Source organism: Epinephelus lanceolatus, chromosome 15 (genome assembly GCF_041903045.1).
Source record: "Epinephelus lanceolatus isolate andai-2023 chromosome 15, ASM4190304v1, whole genome shotgun sequence".
NCBI classification, from domain to species: domain Eukaryota; kingdom Metazoa; phylum Chordata; class Actinopteri; order Perciformes; family Serranidae; genus Epinephelus; species Epinephelus lanceolatus.
This window is the reverse complement of record NC_135748.1, coordinates 14,047,451-14,073,267: the sequence shown is the minus strand read 5'-3', so window position 1 is coordinate 14,073,267 and position 25,817 is coordinate 14,047,451. Positions and strand designations below refer to the sequence as shown.

Genomic DNA, 25,817 nt, shown 5'->3' with positions numbered 1-25,817 from the left:
TTCTTCAGTTTTCTTCAGTCCCTTTGGCTACATCACAGCATTGAGCCGGTCATACGTTTTCCAGTTTTTTTAGTATAAGCAAAGACGGTGGATAAACCAGTATCTTTGGTATAAGTTAACACTACTTTATTTCGCATTGCAGAGTTTTCCTGGACTTACTTAAGCCGACTTTAAAACAGTAATAGGCCCACTACATAACTGGCCATCACTAGAAAAGCATAATAAACAAGGAATGTAATAAGAAGTAATTTAAATAGCCTACAATTTTTTTTAATGACGTTGTCCAATGCATTAAAAAGTTATTCCAGCGAGTTATCATAGTCACTGAAGATGCCTCGATTTGTTCTGAGAGCCAAATCATAATTTTATTAATTTATTTATTAAATTAATAAAGTGGCTTGGTAAGTAGCCTATAAGCATACAAAAAAACACAAAACATGAGATTTACAGGATCCATACTTTCAGAACATTTATTTTTCACGTGCAAATATACACCCAATAGAAAATATACAGACAAGGTTTTTTCTGTCACAAAAGCACCATAGTATGCACAAAACTGTCAGTTTTACACAAAGACACCATAATTATTCTATACTTATGCTTAGTTTTGCACAATATGACAAAGTAGAAAATACAGTCCTTGTGTAGCTATTATATGAAGAAAATACCATGCAGGGAAACACTGTTTTAACTGGATGAAAAAACTGGGTGGATCTTGACTTAAAATTTCTCAATTTTCAGAAGTTATTGCATTGAAAATGGTGTTTAATTCTTAGGGCTCCTACCAGAGACTTTAGTCCAAGACTCACCAAGTTAGCAAAGTACTATTGAACTCCCTGAACTATTTTCCCTCTCCCCCTAAAACAACTGTTCTTGTTTCTTACAAACAAAACAATATTTACAATTGATTTTGCGCAATATAACTGTTATATAAGAATATTTCAGGTATCAAAGAAAAGGATTATAGTAGTCTAATTTACTGTGATGTAACACTGCCTTGGGTTAATTGGATCAGGCTTTATTTTGGTATTTTCTCTGCATAATAATGCTGCAATCAGAGGGGTAACAACAAAGCTCTTGTTGTATCAGAGATTAGTTGTTGTGTTATGGTTATGTATGGAGGCTTTGTGTTCTACCAACAACACAAGAACACTGACCAAGAATGCTCTCAGAGCATTGAATACACAACAAGGATGTGGTACAACATTTTATCCACCAAAGACATTCATTATGAAAGTAAACTTTTAACATGTTTAACATTGTTTCTTTTTTTAGAAGTTCTCACCTCTCTCAATTCTGTAATTTCCCTAATTTTCTTTAGTCTCAACTCAATGGCTTACACTGCCAGGAGGAAATGTAGATTTTCTTACAAATATAGTATAGACAGTGTTGTGAATGCAAAATGCAGGTTTATAATATAAAACAGTAATGCTAGCAGTATACTGCATGTGAAATACCATGCAGACCTCTACCAAATCTTAGACATTTTTATTGAAAATGTCTTCCGCTGGATAGAAGAATTGAATACATTTCTAGTTCTGAACATGTCTTCTGACATCTTCATCTCTGTCCTTAATACTGCTGTTGGCCATCAATCATGTTCACTTTGTCTGAAAGCTCTTCAAGTGAACAGGGCAGTCAAGGAAATAGACTTTTAAAAGTGTATTTGTAATGTTTACCATCATCACACTTCAAATTTCTAAAAATGCACCACTACAAATCAGCAGACTCAAACTTAAAATACAACAAAATGATTGAGCTTGTGCAAATGCCCAACATTTCCACAGGCACAAAATGCAAAGCAAACATGTCTTTTACATATTAATCACCATTTGAAAATCGTATATCAAATTCAAACTGTGGATCCCTCAAAACCTTCCAAGCAAAAGGATATGTTTTCTGTTCAGCTCCTGAATGGTTGACTGTACTTTTTTCTGGAACACAATCTGAGCTTCACACATGCAGGCATCTTGAGTTATTTCACTTCTCATCTCCTCTGAAAGAACGAGACAAAAATATGGAGAAGGTCAAAGCGTGTGTGAGTGGTGTTCTGTGGTGTTTAGTGCAGCCTCTTCCTAACACTCCATTTGCTGCATAGGAGGAAAAAAAACAACACATCCTCCAAAAGGCCAATGTCAGTGTTCAATAGGAGAACATTTTGGAGCTGATAAAATCAGAAAAAAGTCAGGTGTTGTTTTAAATTGAAACAAAAGCATAACTACATATTGTTTAAACAATATAGCACAGATCAGATATAGTAGGATTTTTCTTTTGTGAGTGAGATTAGGAAATATGTAAAATCAATCACTCCAACTAGTTAATCACAACAGAGGAGTGCTCAGTTACAGTGGTCAGGCGTGGATGGTGTTAAAGAGGACACATGTTAATTGTTTGAGCAATACACTCACATATACATACAAGACCAATTCACTGAAAAAGACATAATCACAACAGAAAACAGGCAAATCAATTGAAACCAGTTTCTTGGTTGGTCCTTGACTTGGACCAAGGTTTATGGTGGGCTCCCACCACAACTTCCTTTGCAGTCTCTCATTCATTAAACCAGCAGCACAGCACACTTGTATGTTCTGTAAACTGTGCTGTTAATGACGGGATCAGAAGATGTATTGCTTGTTGTTGGACAGCAGCTTTGTTTGCAGTCAACTGCAGACTTCTCCATAGCTAAAAAATACAAAAGGAAACAAATGAAAGGGATGATAACTATTAGAATCAAAGTTTATACATTGTATTCCTAAGAGAACAGACATAGGCAAGCCTCCTAGCAGTGTCACAGGCTTGACCAAGTTCCAACATGCAGCAGTGCACTGAAACTTTATGAAATGTCTAGTTATCAATACAGTGTGCATCCACAAATTGTAAGCAATCGGTAGGTTGTTTGACAGGGTAACAGACCTTTAGTCATAGAAATGGGGGCCCTTTTATCTTGCATAGCCAGACCTATCTCCCACTGTTCCAGCAGTGGAGAAAGGTCTAGCTAAACCCAGCATAATTCTGCACTAAGGGAATAAACGCATTGGGTTGTTTGTATGACTGTGAACCAAATATGATGATCATGGGCAGTACTAAGCGCAGGATGCAACAACACAAATGGAAAGAAAATGCCCAAAACATTAAAATTTGGTTTAGTGTGTAGCTTGCTAGCTTGGAAGAAGTTGTTGTTTCATGCACAGTGCCAAAACAAAGTGTGGTGATAGGTCTGGCTATATGGGATTTTGAAAACTGTAAAGCCTGATTTATGGTCCTGCGGCGTACCTACGTTGTACAAGTCGTACCTATGTTGTTGCCGTGACACCGTCACCCGTCGTGAACCCTTCCCTTCGAACTCCTCCGTCACTCCATTTCGTCGCAGTGCAATTCACCGCCAGAGCGGTAGGAGGCTGCATTCCTTTCCTGAATGGTTATCGTCGTCTCTAGTTGATTCTTTGTTTAGCTTCTGGCTTTTCTGGTCACAGAGAAATGAATGCGGAGCAGGCATCCGTATCGGTATTGAACGTTGAGCATAAATGGGCCTTAATACTGCAACATCTACATCGTAACAGAAGATGTTTAAAGATGGCGGGGATGGCGCAATCTGGAAATACGGAACCGGAAATGTGTTGCCACCAAGCAAACCAATCACAGCCCTCTCGGTCTGCGCTGGGTCTGTGTCACCTGGATGTGTAGTTACATTTTTGGGGAGGTGCACGTCAGGCTACGCCGGGGGCTACGGAAAGCCTTCTGCGTAGCCACGTACCCTACGATGTAGCGACGTTGTTGATTTAACGCAGGACCATAAATCAGGCTTAACACAGGAAGTAAAAGGTAGGCATCCGGTGACAGGGTGTATACCTGTCTACATCCTGTGAGACAAACTAGGGATCCTAACGTCATTCTATTTCATACAAGCTACACCCCTGAGGTGAATTTGTGGTTCTCCATTGAGATATTGCCTTCATGGAAGCACGGTTGCCACAGGAAAGGTCTGGCTGTAGCCACTGTGCACCTCCTCCAAATGTGAAATGTATTGATATGAGGTTTTACAACCACGAGATTGTCTACTTCGGCCACTTTGTGTTTCTTCTTTCCAAGTTCTCTTAAGTTTTTGGTTCTTGGAGATTTTTTTTTTCGATAGGAAGTTGATTTTGGAACAACTAGGACTCTTCTAGACTTCAATGGCAAACCCTAAGCTAGTCAGGTATTGAGTCAACTGAGCAGTGTAAATCATGGCACACTTTTGGGACCTAGCTATCACAATAAGGTTTTCTAGGAAGAAGAAGGTATCCATTCTATATTGCTACAATATTGACAGGCTTTAAAGGAAGGAGGACTTTTGCAAATTCTCTACTTGTGGGCTGTACAGCTAGTGGTGAAGCCTTATCACCACTTAAGGTCTGTGGCAAGATCTTGGGCAAGGTAGTTTAGTTAACTGACCTGCTAAGATACAAGCTCAATTCCTTGTGCCTAGTATTGCCTTTTGAGCTAGAATACCAATAGAGCACATTGCATTGTCCAGATTGACTTTTTCAGCATGAAAGAAGTACAACAATTGCTATAACATCCTACACTTTAGATTGACCTTGACTGCCTTGGTAGAGAGTGAGCTACCATGAGACCAGGTAAGAATGGTACCGCCATCTCTGTGTGCTGAATAAATTCAGCACACAGAGATGGCATTGTGCTTGACTGGTATTTTCCCCTCTTTGTCTACATTTGTGTGTTCATATACAAAACAAAAGTAGATGCATAGTGAAGTCATAGTGTCCTTGTTTACAGTCAGGCCAGCTTCCACAAAAGACTGGGCAAATTTCGTTGCTACTTTGTATGGGGAACTGGTCAAGCCTATATGACACAGAGGACATCTATACTGGATTGTGTATTACTAGGAAGGCTAAACAGATAGCAATTGGAAAACAGTTTACTCTCACCTGACCATCTCAGCTTCAGTCGTCTTGCATAGTTTAGGATGGTTTGAGAATGTCTCTTGTCAAGTCAAGCACATGGTCCAACCCATCTTTGATAAAGCCTCTTCAAGTTTTACAGGCAAAGAGTATTCGAGCAGCCCCCGGGCAGCTATTGAAACTTGGTTGCTTGCAGTTCCTTTGAGGACTCCAAACCATGTCCACATATTCCACAACTTTCGGTAAGTTAGTGCTAGTCTGGCACACTTTCTTGGTCAGGCCGAGCTTAACACAAGCTGTACAAGACAGCTCACATGCAATAATATAAGAGGGTAGGGTGACAAATTACTGAGGCTAGAAATGATTCAAAATATGGAAAATGTCTTGAAAGGTTTCAGTACAAAAACATCATTATCTATGTTGAGAAAAAAATCCAGATCCTTACGTGAGCATGTTTTCTGGTCTGCATTCAAAATGTATCCCACTCGACACTTGCAGTTGTATGAGTCAGCGTTGTTGATACATATATGCTGGCAGTCATGTCCCTGAGCACATGCATTTGAACCTGGAGAGACAAACTCCCACATCTAACTGACTTGGACTGAGTAATTACAGGTCAATGAGCACTTGGTTATCATTACCTTAATATTCATGAAATTCCTTGACAAAACACTATATGTGTCTAGCACAATACAAGTGTTAACAGCTCTTGTTGCAGAATTCAAACTATCTTGAAGTACTGTAGCAATGTCTATTGAAAGGACGAAGTTTCTTACGTGAGCATGTTTTCTGATCCATGTTCAACACGTATCCCACTTGACACTTGCAGATGTAAGAGTTCCCATTGTTGACACAAATGTGCTGGCAGTCATTTCCTTGGGCACATGCATCTGAATCAGAGCCTGAAAAGAAAAGCTCACACCTCAGTGACTTACTCTTATGACATCAAAAACAATCACTTAGCTTTTTGCAGAACCTTTAGTTACAGTTCCCTTTAAATGAAGCAGACGCCTCAGCTACGTGACCAATACATTTCAACATTCCCAGTCTCTATATCCCCTGCTTATTCACAATGACCTGAAAAAATTGAAAGCAATATTCTCAAGAATCTTCACCGACAATATTCTCAAGAGTTGATATGAGGTGTGTCCACTAGACCAACTACCCCAACAGCTTCTATTCTCCAGTTGAGCTGTTGTGCTTTGATTTGATCCAAATGTGCTGTTTTGTTGAACATCTAAGATGCTGGATCACACCACAAAGTCATATAATTATTGAAACAAATTAAGTGCTTACGTGAGCATGTTTTCTGGTCTGCATTCAAAACATATCCAACACGACACTTGCAGATAAACGAGTCATCACTGTTGACACAAATGTGTTGGCAGTCGTGTCCCTGAGCACATGTAGCCGATCCTGAAAAGAAACACTTCCACATCTGACTTAACTTAACACCATCAGTCAAGAAGCTCTTGACCTGAGAAACCCCCTGATTGGCCAAATTTCCTGTTAACGGTTCTTGAAATCTGCTGTCGTGTACTTTCTAAACTTGTTCACAATGAGCTAAATGCCATATCAAAACCGTAACCTAGCTCACAAGGAATGATATGAACTGCGTCTGGCAAAGTACAAAGTGTTACAAGTGACAATTGGCAATTAGCCAGTCCCCCCCCCCTTTTTTTCCACTGCAGAAAATAACATAATAAAATTTTTGGGAAATCTATTACACTTTATCAAAGAAGGAATTATATCTTTTAGAAAGGTTCAGGTCCTTACGTGAGCATGTTTTCTGGTCTGCATTCAACACATATCCCATTCGACACTTGCAGAAAAACGAGTCATCAGTGCTGACACAAATATGTTGGCAGTCATGTCCCTGGGAACAAGTATCTGAACCTGAAATGAAACATCTTATGGGCTCAATTTATATCAGTCAACAAGCTTTTAGTAAGTAACTGAACCAGTAGTTCCATCAGCTCTAAAAGAAAAATATCCAGGTTCTTACGTGAACATGCTTTCTTGTCTGGATTCAAAATATATCCCACTCGACATTTGCAGATGTACGAATCATCGCTATTTATACAAATGTGCTGGCAATCATGTCCATGGGCACATGGATCAGAACCTGAAAAGAGACATGTCAGCATGCGACATGACATCTCATGACATCATTTAAAAAGGACTTGGACTGTTGGAGTCTCTGCCTGGCCGTTGTATCAATTAATGCTACATTCTGTCTCCAAAATGCATGACATACAAAGGGAACTGCCCATTGGTCCGACAGCTCATTGGTCCGACATCCCATTGTTCCGACCATATTAAACCCATTGTTCCGAAGTCCTGTTGTTCCAAAATCATCATGATGCCCTGTGGTTAAGGTCTGGTTAGGTTTAGGCACAAAAACCACTTGGTTAGGGTCAGGAAAAGATCATGGTGTGGGTTAAAATGAAAAAAAAAGTGACAAACACATAAGCCGTGGGCCTGCTTCGCCTCAAGCCTTTCCCAGCTGACCCAGAGCTGGTCGCGGCGCACCATCAAGGCAGAAATACGCCCGCCGGGAGCCATTCAGCACCGCGGACCATCGGACTAATGGGCTGTCGGACCAATGACATGGACCCCATACAAATACCCTGGCAGTCATGTTCCTGGACATGGGTATCCAATTTTAAAAAAGAGACACTCCACAGGTAACTGACATGAAATCTAATTGTGAGCGCTTGTGGAGCTTTTATTGAGCTGCTAATTCCTTAACAATTTACCTAAATGATAGCCACATACACCAAACCTCTAAGCGAATCACCCTCAGGGTCTGGTAATGGACCTCTATCACACAAGTTATGTTAGTCAAGTCTTGACGCATTGTGTCCACCAGTAATGCATTACAGTAAAATTATTGCTTTTACCAGTGACGAATAGTGTAACGAATTTGTAATAAAATTTCAGTAAAAATTTTACTCCAAAAACAAATAACTAATTAAAACCTTACTTTTGTTGTCAACCCACTAACATTACTAATTTGAAATTAAACAACCAATCAGTCCCTGGATTCATTTTCATAATCGTCATGAATGCATCTCACAAAGCAGCAAGTTAGCTTGGAATATATTTTGTCGGGAGGGAAGATGACAAGAACATTGTTCTTCAGGTAGTGGTGCTAAGACTCTTTCCACTGCAAAAAACACATCAAACCTCCAGTCTGAAACATCTACTTCTACAATACAACAACATGAAGCTCCAGGAAGTACACCTCACCAAAGGTGGACAGCTGCAGGCTACATGTAACAAAAAACTAATGAAGCTTTTGGCTGGATATGTGGTGGATAAAATGTTCCTATCTCCATGGCTGACTCTCCATCTGTCAGACAGTTCCTTGGGAAAATACTGGTCACAAGCAACAGGAGACCTCCAGGTAAAAAAATAATTTACAAGCTATCTAGCCTTAGCTGCGCTTACCAGAGATTACCCTGACATAATCTGAAAATCAGATTTTGAGGGAAACTTAGACACAGCACCACAACATGCACATCAAATGTATAGGTAAAATTCAAGGTCTTACGTGAGCATGTTTTCTGGTCTGCATTCAACGCATATCCCTCATGACACACGCAAACTTGAGAATCACCATTTTTGAGACAAATATGTTGGCAGCCGTGTCCCTGGGTACATGTATCTGAACCTGGAAAGAGACACTTCCACAGCTAACATCCATAGCAAACTTCCTTTTTTCAATTTTCAAAAATTACAGGGCCATAGCCAAATGCTTTATTCTTCTTTCTGCATTTAATCTAGTATATACAATAATAACGATGAAGATTATAGTCAGCCACAAACACTACACTACGACAAACACATCAAGTCAAATGATTAAGTTCAAGTTCTTACGTGAGCATGTTTTCTGGTCTGCATTCAAAATATATCCCATTCGACATATGCAGGTGTATGAGTCATCATTGCTGACACAGATATGTTGGCAGTCATTTCCCTGGGTGCATGAATCTGAACCTGAAAAGAAACACTCACACTTGTAACTGACTGATTTGAGTTATAGCCATTAGGGAGCACGTCATGACCATGTGCTCCACACCTGTAGGTACATCAACAACCTACAAGAACTCCAAACACCAAACTTAAAGTATTTTTATGCTCGAGAGAATGTGTTCTCTGACACACATTCAAGTACAAAACAGGCTTAAAGGGAAAACCACTGCACGATGACATGCATATAAAATATATGTAAATTCAGGTTCTTACGTGAGCATGATTTTTGGTCTGCATTCAACACATATCCCTCACGACACTTGCAATGGTATGAATCACCATTTTCGATACAAATATGTTGGCAGTCATGTCCCTGGTCACATGTATCCAAACCTGAGAAGAAATACTTCCACAGCTACAATTAGACCATCAGGATAGGCCAGTATTAATTTGAAAAAATACAAAGGCCTGGCAAATGCTCAAAGCGTTTTTCTGCCTTTCGCCAAGCATAGACCTCTTGTAAGAAAAATACAATAAGCCGGTGATGCTGCACTAAGACTTGCATATTATAAGGTCCAAGTTCTTACGTGAGCATGTTTTTTGGTCTGCATTTAACTTATATCCCACTCGACACTTGCAGATGTACGAGTCATCATTGTTTTCACAAATGTGCTGGCAATGATGTCCATGGGCACATGGATCAGAATCTGAAATGAGACACATCCACATGTAACTGACATGTAATGACATCAGTCAAGGAGAGCCTGGACTGTTGGAGCCCTTGTCTGCCTATTGTTCCTTTTACTGTTTATGTTAACTGTGGTCACATGCTCATCTTTCTGTAGCAGTCAGTCATGGAGCTATTCAGTTCTGAGTCTGACAACTGACTCTAAAAGTGCTAAGAGCAATCTGCAGTATTAGTCACAAGAGGCACGAAGAAAGTCTGTCTGTACAGTACCTCAGTTACCTCACAATTACAGTATGTTTTAATTCAGAAAAATCACAAGTCCAATTTGAATGTGCCATAGGAAGACCTGGTAGTTTCTTTGTTTAATCAAGCACTAAAGCAATGCTTGTCATAAACCAGTGACACTGGTCTAAGGCATGCATATTAAATCTTGCAAGACATATTTTGGTGCAACCTGGTATCACCATCAGGGCGTCAAAAACCGTTGCTTGGTCAGTGGCCCTCGGCGTCAGATATGGACACTCAATGCACCGTTTAGCATCTGAGATGCACCGGGCTTTCAACCAACTCCAATGTTAACCCATCCATATCATGATTAGATGTTCAGAGCAACAGACGTAGTATAAAAAGGGAGAAATTACACTAAGGGCGGATGGGATTGGAGGTGGAGGAGTCCAGCAAGCACATGACTTTGAAGCCGGTGTTTATGTCCGATGTAAAATAAAAAGTCAACGTTGAGTTAATTTAGTTGTTAGTCACTTGTTTGTTATGTGAGGCTCATGTGACTAAGGATCTTTCCCTAACCGTGACTAAGAAATTTTGTTGCCCAGTTCTAACTACTGATCCCCTGTGTCATGATAAACTGCAAAAGACTGCCCTCTCCCCTGTACTTGCCCAAGCACCAAAATATGACAAGTACGGATGACATCACATTGTCTAGTTTGTCTTTACAACCCAGCTGATACTTGCAGATGTAGATACAAAAAAAACCTTTCACATCACCTATAATGACAAAGGTGCTTACATGAGCACATTTTCTGATCAGCATTCAATACATATCCCAAAGGTCACTTATATACAAATCATTAGCACTCACAACTATGTTGGCAGTCATGTCTCTGGGCACATGTAGCTGAACCTGAAAACTGACACTCCCTCATGTAACTCCTTGAAACAAGCTATATCAGTCAAGCACATCAAAGCTGAGACTAATGAACCATCAGTTCTTTTAAAATGCAGTGGGCGGTGTGATTTGCTCAAACCCTCTGTGCATCAGTCCCAGTCTACTAATTGTATGCTTTTTCAAGTAATAAATAGATCTTCTGCTGCACACTCAGAACAGTCCAAAGTAAAGTGCCTAGGCAGCTCTGGCTGCTTCATCAGGAAGCATAAGAGGTTTTGTGGGAAATCTGTGCCAAGAAACAAATATAAAGTCTATACCTGAAAAGTCCAGGTCCTTACGTGAGCATGTTTTCTGGTCTGCATTCAAAACGTATCCCGTTCGACAATTGCAGATGTACGAATCATCAGTGCTGACACAAATATGCTGGCAGTCATGTCCCTGGGAACATGTAGCTGAACCTGAAAACAGACACTCCCTCATCTAACACACTCAATTAAATTACAGTCAAGCGCATCATAAATGACAATTTAATGAGCAATCAAATCCTTTAAAATGTATAGTCATTTGCTCAAACTCTCTGTGCACCAATTCCAGTCTCCTGATTCTATGCTTTTTTAAATCAATTTAGTGTAAACTGCTGCACACTCAGAACAGTCCAAAGTAAGGAGCCTTAGCAGCTCTTGCTGGTTCATCAAGAAACATAAGTCTATTTGTGGGAATTCTGTGCCAAGAAACAAAGAAAGTCTACCTGAAAAGTCCAGGTTCTTAAGTGAGCAGGTTTTTTGGTCTGCATTCAAAACATATCCCATTCGACAACTGCAGATGTACGAATCATCGGTGCTGACACAAATATGCTGGCAGTCATGTCCCTGAGAACATGAATCCAAACCTGAAAAGAAAAAAACTTCCACATCTGGCACAAAGCCCTTATGGTAGAGTCTTTGATAGGCAAATATTATTTTTACAGTTCATATAAACTAAAGCATTTCCTGTCAAGCTAAGAGATGCCCATCGTACAAACTGCCTCACCAGCTCTTGCTATACTGTGGAGAATACAAAGAAACTGGCAGTCATGAAAATCACAGGAAACAATCAATGAAAATTTTGGTTCTTACGTGTGCATGTTTTCTGGTCTGCATTCAACACATATCCATCTTGACACATACAACGGTGTGAATCATCATTTTTTACACAGATATGTTGGCAGTCATGTCCTTGGGCACATGTATCCGAACCTGGAAAGAAACACCTCCACAACTTACCAACTTAGTCTAAATACATTCAGCAAATAAATCTTGGCTGAGATGTTAATTAACCATCATTTCTTTCAAAATGGATTAGTCATGGACATTTGCTTGACCTCTGCGCATCCATCCCAGTTTTCTAATTCAAAGCTTTTTCAAATCAGTCCAATATAAACTACTGCACACTCAGAACAGTCCAAAGTAAAGTGCCTTAGCAGCTCTTGCTGCTTCATCAAGTAACATAAGTAGATTTGTGGGAAATCTGTGCCAAGAAACAAAATTAGGTCTACCTGAAAAGTCCAGGTCCTTACGTGAGCATGTTTTCTGATCTGCATTCAACACATAACCCATTCGACATTTGCAGATGTATGAATCATCAGTGCTGACACAAATATGCTGGCAGTCATGTCCTTCGGCACATGTATCCGAACCTGGGAAGAAACACTTCCACAACTTACCAACTTAGTCTAAAGACATACAGCAAAGACATTATAGCTGAGATGTTAATTAACTATCAATTCTTTCAAAATAGATTAGTCATGGACATTTGCTTGACCTTTGTGCATCAATCCCAGTTTTCTAATTCAATGCTTTTTCAGCCCAATATAAACTACTGCACACTCAGAACCTTCCAAAGTAAAGTGCATTAGCAGCTCTTGCTACTTCGTCAAGTAACAAAGGTAGATTTGTGGGAAATCTGAGCCAAGAAACAAAATTAAGTCTACCTGAAAAGTCCGGGTTCTTACGTGAGCATGTTTTCTGATCTGCGTTCAACACATATCCCATTCGACATTTGCAGATGTACGAATCATCAGTGCTGACACAAATATGTTGGCAGTCACGTCCTTCGGCACATGTATCCGAACCTGGGAAGAAACACTTCCACAACTTACCAACTTAGTCTAAAGACATACAGCAAAGACATTATAGCTGAGACGTTAATTAACTATCAATTCTTTCAAAATAGATTAGTCATGGACATTTGCTTGACCTTTGTGCATCAATCCCAGTTTTCTAATTCAATGCTTTTTCAGCCCAATATAAACTACTGCACACTCAGAACCTTCCAAAGTAAAGTGCATTAGCAGCTCTTGCTACTTCGTCAAGTAACAAAGGTAGATTTGTGGGAAATCTGAGCCAAGAAACAAAATTAAGACACCTGAAAAGTCCGGGTTCTTACGTGAGCATGTTTTCTGATCTGCGTTCAACACATATCCCATTCGACATTTGCAGATGTACGAATCATCAGTGCTGACACAAATATGTTGGCAGTCATGTCCTTCGGCACATGTATCCGAACCTGGGAAGAAACACTTCCACAACTTACCAACTTAGTCTAAAGACATACAGCAAAGACATTATAGCTGAGACGTTAATTAACCATCAATTCTTTCAAAATAGATTAGTCATGGACATTTGCTTGACCTTTGTGCATCAATTCCAGTTTTCTAAGTCAATGCTTTTTCAGCCCAACATAAACTACTGCACACTCAGAACCTTCCAAAGTAAAGTGCATTAGCAGCTCTTGCTACTTCGTCAAGTAACAAAGGTAGATTTGTGGGAAATCTGAGCCAAGAAACAAAATAAGTCTACCTGAAAAGTCCGGGTTCTTACGTGAGCATGTTTTCTGATCTGCGTTCAACACATATCCCATTCGACATTTGCAGATGTACGAATCATCAGTGCTGACACAAATATGTTGGCAGTCACGTCCTTCGGCACATGTATCCGAACCTGGGAAGAAACACTTCCACAACTTACCAACTTAGTCTAAAGACATACAGCAAAGACATTATAGCTGAGACGTTAATTAACCATCAATTCTTTCAAAATAGATTAGTCATGGACATTTGCTTGACCTTTGTGCATCAATTCCAGTTTTCTAAGTCAATGCTTTTTTGGCCCAATATAAACTACTGCACACTCAGAACCGTCCAAAGTAAAGTGCATTAGCAGCTCTTGCTGCTTCGTCAAGTAACAAAGGTAGATTTGTGGGAAATCTGAGCCAAGAAACAAAATTAAGTCTACCTGAAAAGTCCGGGTTCTTACGTGAGCATGTTTTCTGATCTGCATTCAACACATATCCCATTCGACATTTGCAGATGTACGAATCATCAGTGCTGACACAAATATGTTGGCAGTCATGTCCTTCGGCACATGTATCTGAACCTGAAAACAGACACTCCCTCATGTAACACACTTAATGAGCAATCAAGTCCTTTAAAACGTATAGCCATTTGCTCAAACTCTCTGTGTATCAATCCCAGTCTCCCGATTCAATGCTTTTTCCAAGTCAATTCAATATAAACTACTGCACACTCAGAACAGTCCAAAGTAAAGAGCCTTAGCAGCTCTTGCTGGTTCATCAAAAAACCGAGCAAGATCTGTCGGAAATCTGTGTCAAAAAACAAAGAAAGTCTACCTGAAATGTCCAGGTTCTTACGCGAGCATGTTTTCTGGTTTGCATTCAACACATAACCCATTTGACATTTGCAGATATACGAATCATCAGTGTTGACACAAATATGTTGGCAGTCATGTCCCTGGGAGCATGAATTCAAACCTGAAAAGAAAAACAAACTTCTATATCTGACGTGAAGCCTTTATTGTGGAACTTTGCAAACAAAACTGTAGGGATTCTTCAGAACTTCAACCAATGGGCTCTACTTTTACTCAAGTACCAACAATAATTAACTTTCAGGAAAACCTTAAACACTGTGCTAAGAAGTGGACATGAAATCTCTTGGTAAGCATTCTTACGTGAGCATGTTTTCTTGTCTGCATTCAACACATATCCCTCATGGCACACACATATGTTAGAATTGCCATTTTTGACACAAATATGCTGGCAGTTGTGTCCCTGGTCACATGTATCCAAATCTGAAAAGAATCATTTCTACATGTAACTGACTGTAGCTGAGCATAACAACCATTTGTTGTGCACTACTCAGGGAAACCACACAGCAATAGTCACAAAAGCTGATCTGTTTGTGACCCTGTAGAAATTCAAGTTGAACTAATTAATTGATTCCCACTTTTAAGAACAACCCAAACCCAAGAAGTTACCACCTAAATTGAAGCAGAAGCCAGTGTGGAAGTGCCTTAAGGTGCAGCTCCCTTGATGGCCCCCAATGGTGGCTCCAAGAACAATTCAACAATATCAAAGGACTAGGAAAACCACAACCTTCCTGTTGTGACACAAAATGACCGCACCAACCTACATGTCAATGTATTTCTACAGCTTTTGTTTCGTCAAGTAACAAAACAAGACTTGTGGGAAATCTGTGCAAGGAAACAAGCATAAAGTCTACCTAAAATTTCCAGGTCCTTACGTGAGCATGTTTTCTGGTCTGCATTCAAAACATATCCCATACGACATTTGCAGATGTACGAATCATCAGTGCTGACACAAATATGTTGGCAATCGTGTCCCTGGGAACATGTATCCGAACCTGGAAGGATAAAACTGCCACATCTGACATGAAGCCCTTATTGTGGAACTCATTGTAGAGCCTTTGATTGGCAATAATTATTTTTATAGTTTAGATAAACCAAAGCCTATCCTGTTCAGTCAAGTAATGCCCACAACTGCCTCGCTAGCTAGCAGGTCCTTATGTGAGCATGTTTTCTGGTCTGCATTCAAAACATATCCCATTCGACACTTGCAGACAAACGAGTCATCAGTGCTGACACAAATATGTTGGCAGTCATGTCCCTGGGAACAAGTATCTGAACCTGAAAAGAAACATCTGATGGGCTCAATTTACATCAATCTAAAAAGCCCTTACTATGTGCTTGAACCTACGGTGGGTCATTATAGTCAAGCACTTCACTGATGGACTCTGAAGCAAACTTGCATCAACTCTAAAAAATATCCAGGTTCTTACGTGAACATGTTTTCTTGTCTGGATTCAAAATATAGCCAACTCGACATCTGCAGATGTACTAATCATCGCTAGTTATACAAATGTGCTGGCAATCATGTCCATGGGCACATGGATCAGAGCCTGAAAAGAGACATGTCGGCATGTGATATGACATCTCATGACATAATACAAGCAGGACTTGGACTGTTGGAGCCTCTGTCTGGCCATTGGTACAATTGATTCCACTCTCTGTCTCCCAAGAGTCTGACTCATTCAGACTAACACAAATATCCTGAACACAGGTTTCCAGTTTGAAAAGAGATGCCCCACAGGTAACTGACATCTAATTACATCTGTCAAGGGGCTCTTGTGGAGCCTTTAATGGGCCACCAATTCCTTTACAGTTTATTTAAGCCATGCATTTAAACCATACCTCTAAGTTAACTTAATGGTTATTTTCAGGTCACTATTGACCAAACTATTACAATTACCTACAAGAGCTGATATGTATAGTGACATTTTGGGCTTGTACTGGCAAACACTAATACCACAGAAAGGCCATTGTCTTCATTGCCCTTGACATTTGCAGGTATAGCAGTCATCATTGCTGGCACAGATAAAGTATGTTGGCAGTCATGTCCTTTGGAATAAGCCCTGAGTCAGTTCTATTTCATACACGTGCATATCACCCTTCGTTTGACTGCTCAACTTTGCAGATCTATGATGAGCTAATGGGGGTTGTTTCTATAGAGCCAGTGCCCTCCATAAGACCCTAATTAAGTCTTTATTGACCACTCTGTGTGTCAAAACAGATGGCTGTGAAATTGAAGTTTGGTTGTTGACTTTTCAGGATATGTGCTTTACACAATTGCATACAGCTTAATTTGGATTTTAGGGCTCTAAATTACATAACTGAAAGTTGGCAGCAAGCGACAAACCTCATTCGAGGTTCAAAACACCCAAGTGCAATTGTCGTGGCTGACCTACTGAACACTACTATTCACTCAAGCCTGTGACTTGGAGAGAGGATCTGTTTGTCCTTTTTGTAGAGCCACTAAGTGGCCATTACTACTTTTACAATTTGTGCCTCTCATCGGTCCAGGCCTTCTTCATGTTCTGCTCACTTAATTTGTGCTAAATAGTGTCTGTCCTAATCTATCTGGGGCAACCCAAAACATTGGTAACAAGAGATGGTATGCAGTGTGCCCACAGCACAACGTGCCTAACTAAGTGATGTCCAAAAGGAGCATTAAAGCTTATGTATTTCAATCCAAGGTTCCAAATATTTTAAGTTAGACATGTCTACTTAGAATACATAAAAGGTTTTTCCCATCCAGTCCCAAATTGATGTTCAAAATATAACTTTTAGCCATGATCAACCTTTTTCAGCTGTAGTTTTAAGACCGTGAATCATGCAAAAACACAACAACATACTTGTGACACTGAGACATTGGACAAAAACATTAAGACAAAGATAAAGATTCTTACGTGAGCATGTTTTCTCGTCCGGATTCAAGACATAGCCATTGCGACACTTGCAGTTGTATGAGTTGCCACTGTTGACACAAATGTGCTGGCAATTATGTCCCTGAGCACATGCATCCAAACCTGAAAAGAAACAGTCCATTGTCTGATTGGCTTACGCCTAGGGAAATCATTCATTTTGTATTATATTTCTGTGTTAGTAAATTGTAAGTATGTGTTGGGTAGTTGTGCAATTGTGTTATTCTATGTAGCCACATGCAGATTAGTTTGCTTGATCTCTGTGCTTCAACTATAGTATGATATAGTAAATTCATTTTGTTGATTCAAATCCTGTTATTTGGGAAGAAAGGAAAAGATGATTGACAACATTCAGATGATGCACTGGCATTGAATTTAAGACACCTGAATAATGATCCATCTTAATTTTCCAACAGATTATTCCATGCAGTTCAGACCATGCAAACACAAAGTCTAAGGCAACACTCTGTTCTTATCATTGCATGTCTTTGGTTGTGACGTCACTGTTGTGGATGGACAGAAGTTGGTCACAGTGAAACACAGAGGTTGGTTGAAGTCACTCCAGAGGTTCAAGCTGTCAATCAAAAACAAGTTTTTGAGTTTGTGTTGGCTAGATGTCAGTCATAAAATAAGTTCAACACCTGGGAGAAGCTTGCATGAATAGCATGGATAACCTTGCAGTTATCTTGCTAGTTTGGGTGGTACCAAAGTTTGAAAGAGAAATTAAAATGTGACTTTTTTTAAATCCATTTTAAATTGTGGACAGTTATCCAAAAACACTGAGCCAATCTCTCACAATAACCTTTGCGTTACCGTTCAGTAATTTTTTTGCATTCCCCCTGATAACCACAGCTGGTGCTGCATGCTTAGCAGAGCGTTGAGCTATAGCTGACGCTGTAACTGTGGATATGGTTATTTCTAGAGCTATGGTTACAACTGTTTCAATGGTTATTGTCATGGTGTGTCTACAGAGGAGGCATTCTGGCCATGTTTTTCAGTCATCCAACTCAGGTGTGACTGGCAGAACAGAAACACCTCCTGTTTTAATAAATCCGGCTGTCTGCACAGTGTTATGGATATGGTTATGGCTGTAGCTGCACTGTAGCTACTCTTTACAGGTCCTAATATATTCACATTAGCAGAGAAAGAATTGTAAAGCCAGACTCTCAGAATTTGGACACTGTGCTATTAGTTATGACAAATGTGTTACCAATATACAGTTCAAGAACATCTTCAGACAGCCTTTCTCTATGGATCAGAGGAAATGCACAATATTTTGTGAGATAACGCACCATATTGGGACTGCAAAAGTATTGTGAGGGAACACAAAACTTATAGCAAGATAACACAGTTATTGTGAGAGAATGCAGAAAAATGAGCCCATTTTGAAAACCTCCTAGTTCTTATTTTCCAAGTTTTGGTATCGCCCAAATGTATCATAGCAATGAGCAGTTGAGCTGGCATTCCCGTAGCCAAAAAAGTACTAAGTATTACATTATAAATATTTTGTTTAGCAGAGAATATGTAAACACTTTACATTTTTTTGTTTGTTTGTTGGACATGTCTCTTTTGTTGATTTTCACTCTATCAATGTTTGTGCTTTGTTTTTAGGAACAGTTTGACATTTTTCTTCTTCTTGCGATCATGTTGTTGCTATGAGGTTGCCCGGCAACTGGCAGAGACACCAGAAAGTCACGCACCCAACCAAGTCTCATACGTAATCCCCTTTGAAACTACAACCTGCTGGTTTTCCAATTATTCATTTTTAAACAAATGAAATAACTTCAATCACTTCAGAAAGAGCTAGGCTAATCGTTTCCCCCTGTTATCCCCCTGCTAAGCTAAGCTAACCGGATAATGACATCAGCTTCATATTGAACAGCCGGGTATAAGATAGGTATCAAAGTTCTCATCTAACTTTGCAAGACAACACTTATTTTTAAGCACATTTAAAGATAACGTAACATTTGAAATTAGTTTTTCTTAAAACTCTCTTAATATATAAAAGTTTTCACTCAAATAGATTTTAGCTAATTTAGTTTTTGCCATGAAGGATGAGTGGCCGTTAATGTTTTGGCACAGACTGCAAAAGCCCAAATTGTGGAACTGGGTAGCTCAGCACGCCTTCAGGTAATCGAGCAGGGCACGCAGCATGAGGAGCAAGATGCAATGCAGAATGCAAAAAGCAGCGCGCTCCATGTGAAACGTATAGGCAGCACCATGTTAGGTTTCTACCATTTTCGAATTCTACAACCTTGAACACCAAGTGTTCAAGGTTGTAGAATTCGATCTGAATTGGCAGATCAACCAATGATCAGAGGTTTGTCCTTTCTTTAAGTTGGTTAGTACATGACTTTGTGTTCATGTTGACTCCATTAACTACACTATCACCATCTGGCAACAGTAAGTGAACAACTTTTTGTGGGAAATCCAAACACAACAAGCAACGGTAAATCCCTCCTTACCTTGCCCTTGTTGTTAAGACTAAAGAAGAGGACCAGTGACTTTAGAATGGAGATTCCCTTTATGGTGCTGCCCATATGATCACAGATGAAATTTAAAGGACGGATCTGACATACCGTTGTTTCCTTTATCGTCATTTTCATTACTTATTCCATTAGGCCTACCGTCTTTTCTGCCCTCTGGACCTAGTCCATAATCATCAATTCCTCCATCTAATGGAACATCCGCACTCCCATGATCATCATCCTTACCACACAAGGTTTCCCTAAATTTGGAAGTGAGCTTCTCTATGACACCATAGGTCTCCACATAGAAGACATGGTCATCATGTGGTTGGCTGGCCATGAGGCGGAGAGACATCATATCAGCTCTGTCAACTCCCACTGCGTAGATCTCGATCCCAGATGCCCGAGCTGTGGCTGATACATCCTCTACCTTGTCCTGGGGCCTCCCATCTGTCACTATGATGGCTACTTTGGCAATGTTCTTGGAACTACCTCGGGCCCCTGCCTCTGCTGTGAAGGCTTTCTCCATGGCAGTCTTGATGGCCATGCCCGTCATGGTGCCTGAAGCAAGGGGCTCAACACGGGCCAGTGCCTGCTTCAAGGCAGACTTGGCAAAATACGTCTTGAGGAGAAACTCAATCTGCACTGTGCTGGCATAATTGACAAGGCCGACTCGTGTGGCGTCTGAGCCAATTTCCAAGCTGTCCACCATATCTTGCAGGAACTCTTTGGCCTTTTCAAACTCAGCAGGGCGTACACTGCGGGAGCTGTCTATGATGAAAACCAGGTCGATAGGACGATTCCTGCAGTTAGATCTTGTTGCTGTTAAAAACAGAAAAGGATGTTTTGATTGGATTATAAGTGTATTTCCAATGTATTTAAAGTAACCCAGTCAGCAGGGAAAATGTTGGCATTGTACATTTCTGCAAAAAGATAATGTTATAGCTTAAAATATCTTGTCTGGGGAGCAAAATCCCTGCTGAAAAAGCAGCAATGTCACTTACAAACAATCACTTTTTGTGGTATTATCCTGGCAGGAAATGCAGTGATGTCTTGGTGAAAAAAACAATCGCTTTTCTTGGCCCAGAAAAACAGCGAAGGGTCCCTGAAAAACACCCAGGTTTGTTGGCTGAAAAGCCACTGAAAACAAAGCAATGACTTGCTAAAATAAAACCGGGATTGTTGTTTGTTGGTCTCAAACAGCAGCCTGCAGTGGTCTGCAGTTTGGCAGGCATCTCATGTATGTGACACACTCTGCCTCCCAATGACAATGTCAGCCCATACCCTAAGTCATTATAGAAACATTGATATGATACGTAAAAAATGTACAAATGTAACGTATTTGTGATTAGCAGAAACATACAATGACAACATTTTCTTCTAGCGACTGGGCTGATCAAAGATACAGTACAAGAGCGCTCCCATTTTGTGGTAGTAGAAATCTCGGTCTTCTCTCTGTATCTCTGCACACAAATAGGCTACTGTACACACACTTGCTAAAGCACACAAAGTTTGAAACATAGTCTGTCTCTTTGGCTAATTGACTTAGAGATATTTTTAAATTAATTGAGAAAAAAGCTGTATTGTTCAAATTACATTTGAGTGCTTCAATTTAGGAGACCAGAGATAATTACTAGAATACCATGACAGCCAACATCTCACTTGTAAATACTTTATATTTTCCATCAGGTCATAGGCAAATAAGTGAACAGTCCTTTTGTTATTTGAATGGCCCTTCAAAAGGTATAATAATGTATCACATGGCAGCACACTAATCCACAGTGGTGAAGAAAGTATTCAGATCGTTTACTTGAGTCAAAGCAGCAGTACAACATTTCAGAAATGACTGTTAAATGTTGAATGTTAAAAGTAAAAGTCCTGCATTCAAATCTGTATTTCAAGTATATACAAGTAGAAAACTGTCAGCATCAAAACACTTACAGTACTAAAAGTAGATGTACTCACGATGCAGGATAGCTCATTTTAGATTCATATTATATTACTGGATTATAATTATTGATGCATTCATATGTTCATCACTTTAATGTTGCAGCTGGTAAATGTGGAGCTCATTTTAATTACCTTACATACTGCTGTACCTTAACCTATAATAAGATATCATAATTTATGAGTTGATTTATATTTTGTATTAATAATCCCAATCTGCAGTAATTTAAGTAATTTAAGTTGTCAAATAATTGTAGTGGAGTAAAAAGCACAATATTAGCTTCCAAAATGTAGTGGAGTAAAAGTATAAAGTAGCATAAAATGGAAATACTTATATATAATTAATACAGTAACCAAATTTTCGGCCAGGAACTTAAGATATTTGTGGCTGCTCCATGTGTTCCAAATGATTTCATTTTCAATATCAATGGACTTTTATCCTCTTCCGTGTAAAATATTATGTTTTCAGTTTAATAAATGACATATAAACCTTATTAGACAAATATCTGGGAGGCATGTATGCCACAAAATCTTGCCAGTTATGCCTGTCCACAACTAAATATCTGTAATTTGTGAAGTGAATAAGAACATGTTAGTTATGGCTAAAGCTAAGTACCTGCTTCAGCTCTGAAGGATGCAGGAGAGTTGCTTGAGTCTCGTGCAGGCTGCCAGGATGCAAACGGTGCAGCTTTGTCTTGCAGCTGTGAGAGCGGCTGGCTTTTCTTTGGCGGCTGCTGATGGGAGGACTGATAGCGATGAAACCTGGAATTAGTGCCACCAGCTTTTCCGAAGGAGGGGAAAAGACAGAGGGGAGAACATTAGAGCAGTACTTTGGTTTGACTACAGCAAAATGAGATGCAACATGACGGGCATGCGTAATTATTATTGGCTAAATAACAGCTTTTCAATGTGAATATCACAGAAGGGAAAAGAGTATGCATTACATAATTTTTGGGCTGCTATATTTGCTGTACACTTTTGGTACATTGACATTCTAATTATGACTGTGGAGAATAATAAGGTCATTTTAACACAGTGCCATGTGACTCTCATGTATTAACATTACATTGGAGTCTCAAACTGCCTCAGTGTTAAACTATTGCTCTGATGGTATCACCAAAATCCTCAAAGGTTCTAAACATCTGTGATTTTGTGCTTGACTTTCTTAATGAAATCAATCTTTTAATTAATCTTTGCTCAGTTATAACATTAATTAAGTTTAACATTTCATTATCATTTATATTGGTGTGTTTATTGATGAATATTTTATATGTTCGTCAAAATGGCAACAAATCATTAATATTTTTATTGTGTATTACAAAAAGGACAAGAACATTAAGCCATTTCTGGCTACTTGGATAGGAAAACTTGTACTAATTTTGGAAATAGGATAGTAATTGGTTTTAATACTTTTAAACCCATATGGCTAGAAGAGCATGTGTTGTTGAACAGCCCTCTGGGTTTTAAAGGGATTGCAAGTTATTTAAACTTAGTCCAGTGACTGGAATGTATTATACATGAGGGGTATACATAGGACTACACTGTGCACACAAAATCATACAGGTTACTGGTATTATATATAGTAGAAGCAGAACAATTATCATTTATAACAGGTATAGTCAGTTTCTTTTAAAGTTTTGTCCAAATAACAATAAAAAAAGTTTAAACCATAACAAATGTATGGAAAACATTTGAGAGGGTTATTGCATGCGTGCAAAGCAGGTGGGTGGACATTGATATTGAACATTTCGGACACATAACATCAACCAACCTCTATTGCCAGCAATTCGCCTGTCCTGCACCAGGTTGTTGTTGGCACCCGGTTGGGCACCCTGCTGTTGCTGGTAGCCTCGGGATGTGTCACCACCCAGCTGGACCTCTTGAAAAGTTTCAGCACTTGGTACTTCATCAGAGGTGTGTTCAATAGATTTGATATCCTCAAAGCTCTGGTAAACCCTTGGAGGGACTTGCGAGGATACTCGTGGGCTCAAAGGACTAATTGAGTGGATCTGCCGGTTGCGTGACCCCAACTGTGGGAAAGTTCCCAGAGTTCCCGGTGCCAGGATGCCAATGAAACAGAGCAGTCCCCACGTTAATGAGGTCATGTTGCCTGCGCACAGTTGTGTTCCACACGCCTCTGGTCTGGATGCACTTGGGTTCACTTCCACAGCTGACTGTAGCCTATTTATATGATTTCCTCCACTGCCCACAAGGCGTGGGGAATAGGAGGCCCAATCCAGAGACATTTGGGGGAAGTGAGAGAAGGAGTGCGCAAGAGAGGGTGGTTACAGAGCAGCAGCAGTTACTGCTACTTCTCTGTAATTCTGCACAAGAATTTAACAAACTTTTCCTTGAGTTCTACATTCTGAAATACATTCACACTCATTTTTATTAGTATATTATATATTATTGTTAAATTAACGAACAATACAATGTGCCTTTTCATATGGGACTGCTACAGGTAGTAATAAAATTAGTTCCACCTCAAACAGAAAACAGACATTAAAATGCAGCTTATATATTATTATAATCCAATAATGATATATGTACATTTTTGAGTGACATAGTATTTTTATAGTGTGGTGTTATTTAAGTAAGAGATGTTCGTACTGCTTCTATCACTGGTTATAATCATTTGTCCTGAGAAGATGCTAATGTTGCATATGTTTAGTTTCTTTTCAGAAGCTGGAACAGTTACTAAAACTGTTTTAGTAGTTTGACTTAAATTCAGTGTTGCAAACAAGCAACTCTAAATGTCCATGTACAGTATTCCATCACATGTACTGTAATACGTTTTACAGTTCTGACCTCTGCTGACAAAATAAGCAATAAACATACCAGAAATGGCCTTTGAGCTTAACAGTTCACCCTTAACCTGGGAAACATCAGCTGACAAAACAATCTCAATTTAAGGTCCACGTACACGCTTCTTCTGGAACTGTAGATATTCAAATGTTGCTTTGTTCTGAGCACTTTTAGGACTTCTTGTGCAAAACACATATACATATATAGAATTAGCTCCATATTACTCTGATAACTGAACAAATTAGGATGATGGTATGACTCATTATAAACTAAAACACAAACCTTTTTAATTCAAGGTACAAGGTGCTCCGAGAGCATTTACTGCATGTGGCATGTCACCCTCTTGTGGATTCTTCTGCAAACTGCACCACAGTCATACAGTTTCGTGGTCACTGACCTTAACAGAGCCATTGTATAATTCAAAATGTATTCAGATACAGACACCTGTTTTAAACCAGTCTGTGATCTGAAGATAGGCAGTCATAGAGATTGCTCGTGATTGCTTGATTGATTTTTATTTCATGTAATTACATGTAAAACAAACATAAACATAAAATAAAAACAAAACAAAATAACAACTGAGATGGATGATAATATACACAACAAATTCAATAAACAGATTCTAGTTAACAGCAAAAATCAAATCTTACATTTTTGATAAGGAGTAGGAGGGAGTATACAGTTATTGTTTCGTTCTCCTTCTCTTCTACTCGTTAATTCATTCATTAACATCAAGTTGTATGTACAACACGAATGTCATACTGTGTCAGTAACACTTAGCTGTCTTCACAGCCTTTCCTCGGTGTTATAATAACTCTGGAAAATAATATTTTTGTATCTCTTCTTGTACTGAGTTAGGTTTGTGTTTCTCTTGAATTCTTCCACAGTTTCACCCCACAGATTGAAATATACATACTTTTGATATAGTCCAATCAGGAGAGACAGAGGAATGAAGTAAAGATAATATTTAATATGGATACTGATTAAGATTTAACAGAAGTCTTTGGCGTATGGACACCAGAGGGAGATATTTTGTGATCGGGGGACATCTAAGCGGCAGCAAGATAAATTCCCCCATGGAGTCCAGACCCTTAAGGTGGTGGCTGCTGACTCTGAGGCTGCTGACTGCTGAGGCACATGAGGCTGATGAATCTGTGAAGACTATTCAGTGATGGGGAGGTGGAGAGTGCGCACGACTGCAGCAAGAAAGAACCGCGGCAGAGAAAGAGCCATATTTAAAATGAGGAGCAGTCGGATGATAGGCTGACAGAGAAAGGTGTGTCGCTGTGCTATTGGT

The 25,817-nt window shown here is 39.5% G+C and overlaps 1 protein-coding gene across 4 annotated transcripts; it reads right to left on the bottom strand.

The window, feature by feature from the left end:
- Positions 1–456: 456 nt before the first annotated feature.
- LOC117266758 (uncharacterized) lies at positions 457–23,872 on the bottom strand. Of its 4 annotated transcripts, none has more exons than XM_078174968.1 (13): positions 23,487–23,872; positions 22,332–22,496; positions 19,880–20,590; positions 17,286–17,405; positions 8,781–8,900; positions 8,455–8,574; positions 6,904–7,023; positions 6,675–6,794; positions 6,195–6,314; positions 5,675–5,800; positions 5,344–5,463; positions 1,897–1,996; positions 457–1,627 (listed from the first exon to the last, which is right to left on the bottom strand). In XM_078174968.1, the coding sequence occupies exons 1-13, from the start codon at positions 23,818–23,820 to the stop codon at positions 1,573–1,575; spliced, it is 2,331 nt and encodes a 776-aa protein (XP_078031094.1). In that variant the 5' UTR covers positions 23,821–23,872; the 3' UTR covers positions 457–1,572. The 4 variants fall into 4 exon arrangements, 3 of the variants coding, with proteins under 3 accessions (XP_078031094.1, XP_078031095.1, XP_078031096.1); XM_078174969.1 differs by having other exon boundaries at positions 20,015–20,590; XR_004502518.2 differs by lacking the exon at positions 457–1,627 and having other exon boundaries at positions 1,987–2,682; positions 4,926–5,463.
- Positions 23,873–25,817: the final 1,945 nt, after the last annotated feature.

Excerpts from the sequence above, each read along its gene's own strand:
- LOC117266758 (XM_078174968.1), bottom strand. The coding sequence starts at position 23,820 with ATGACCTCATTAACGTGGGGACTGCTCTGTTTCATTGGCATCCTGGCA. Across the intron at positions 8,575-8,780 it reads AGACCAGAAAACATGCTCAC|GTTCAGATACATGTACCCAG; the intron begins GTAAGAACTTGA and ends GTCTCTTTCCAG. Across the intron at positions 5,801-6,194 it reads AGACCAGAAAACATGCTCAC|GCTCTGATTCAGATGCATGT; the intron begins GTAAGCACTTAA and ends TTTTCTTTTCAG.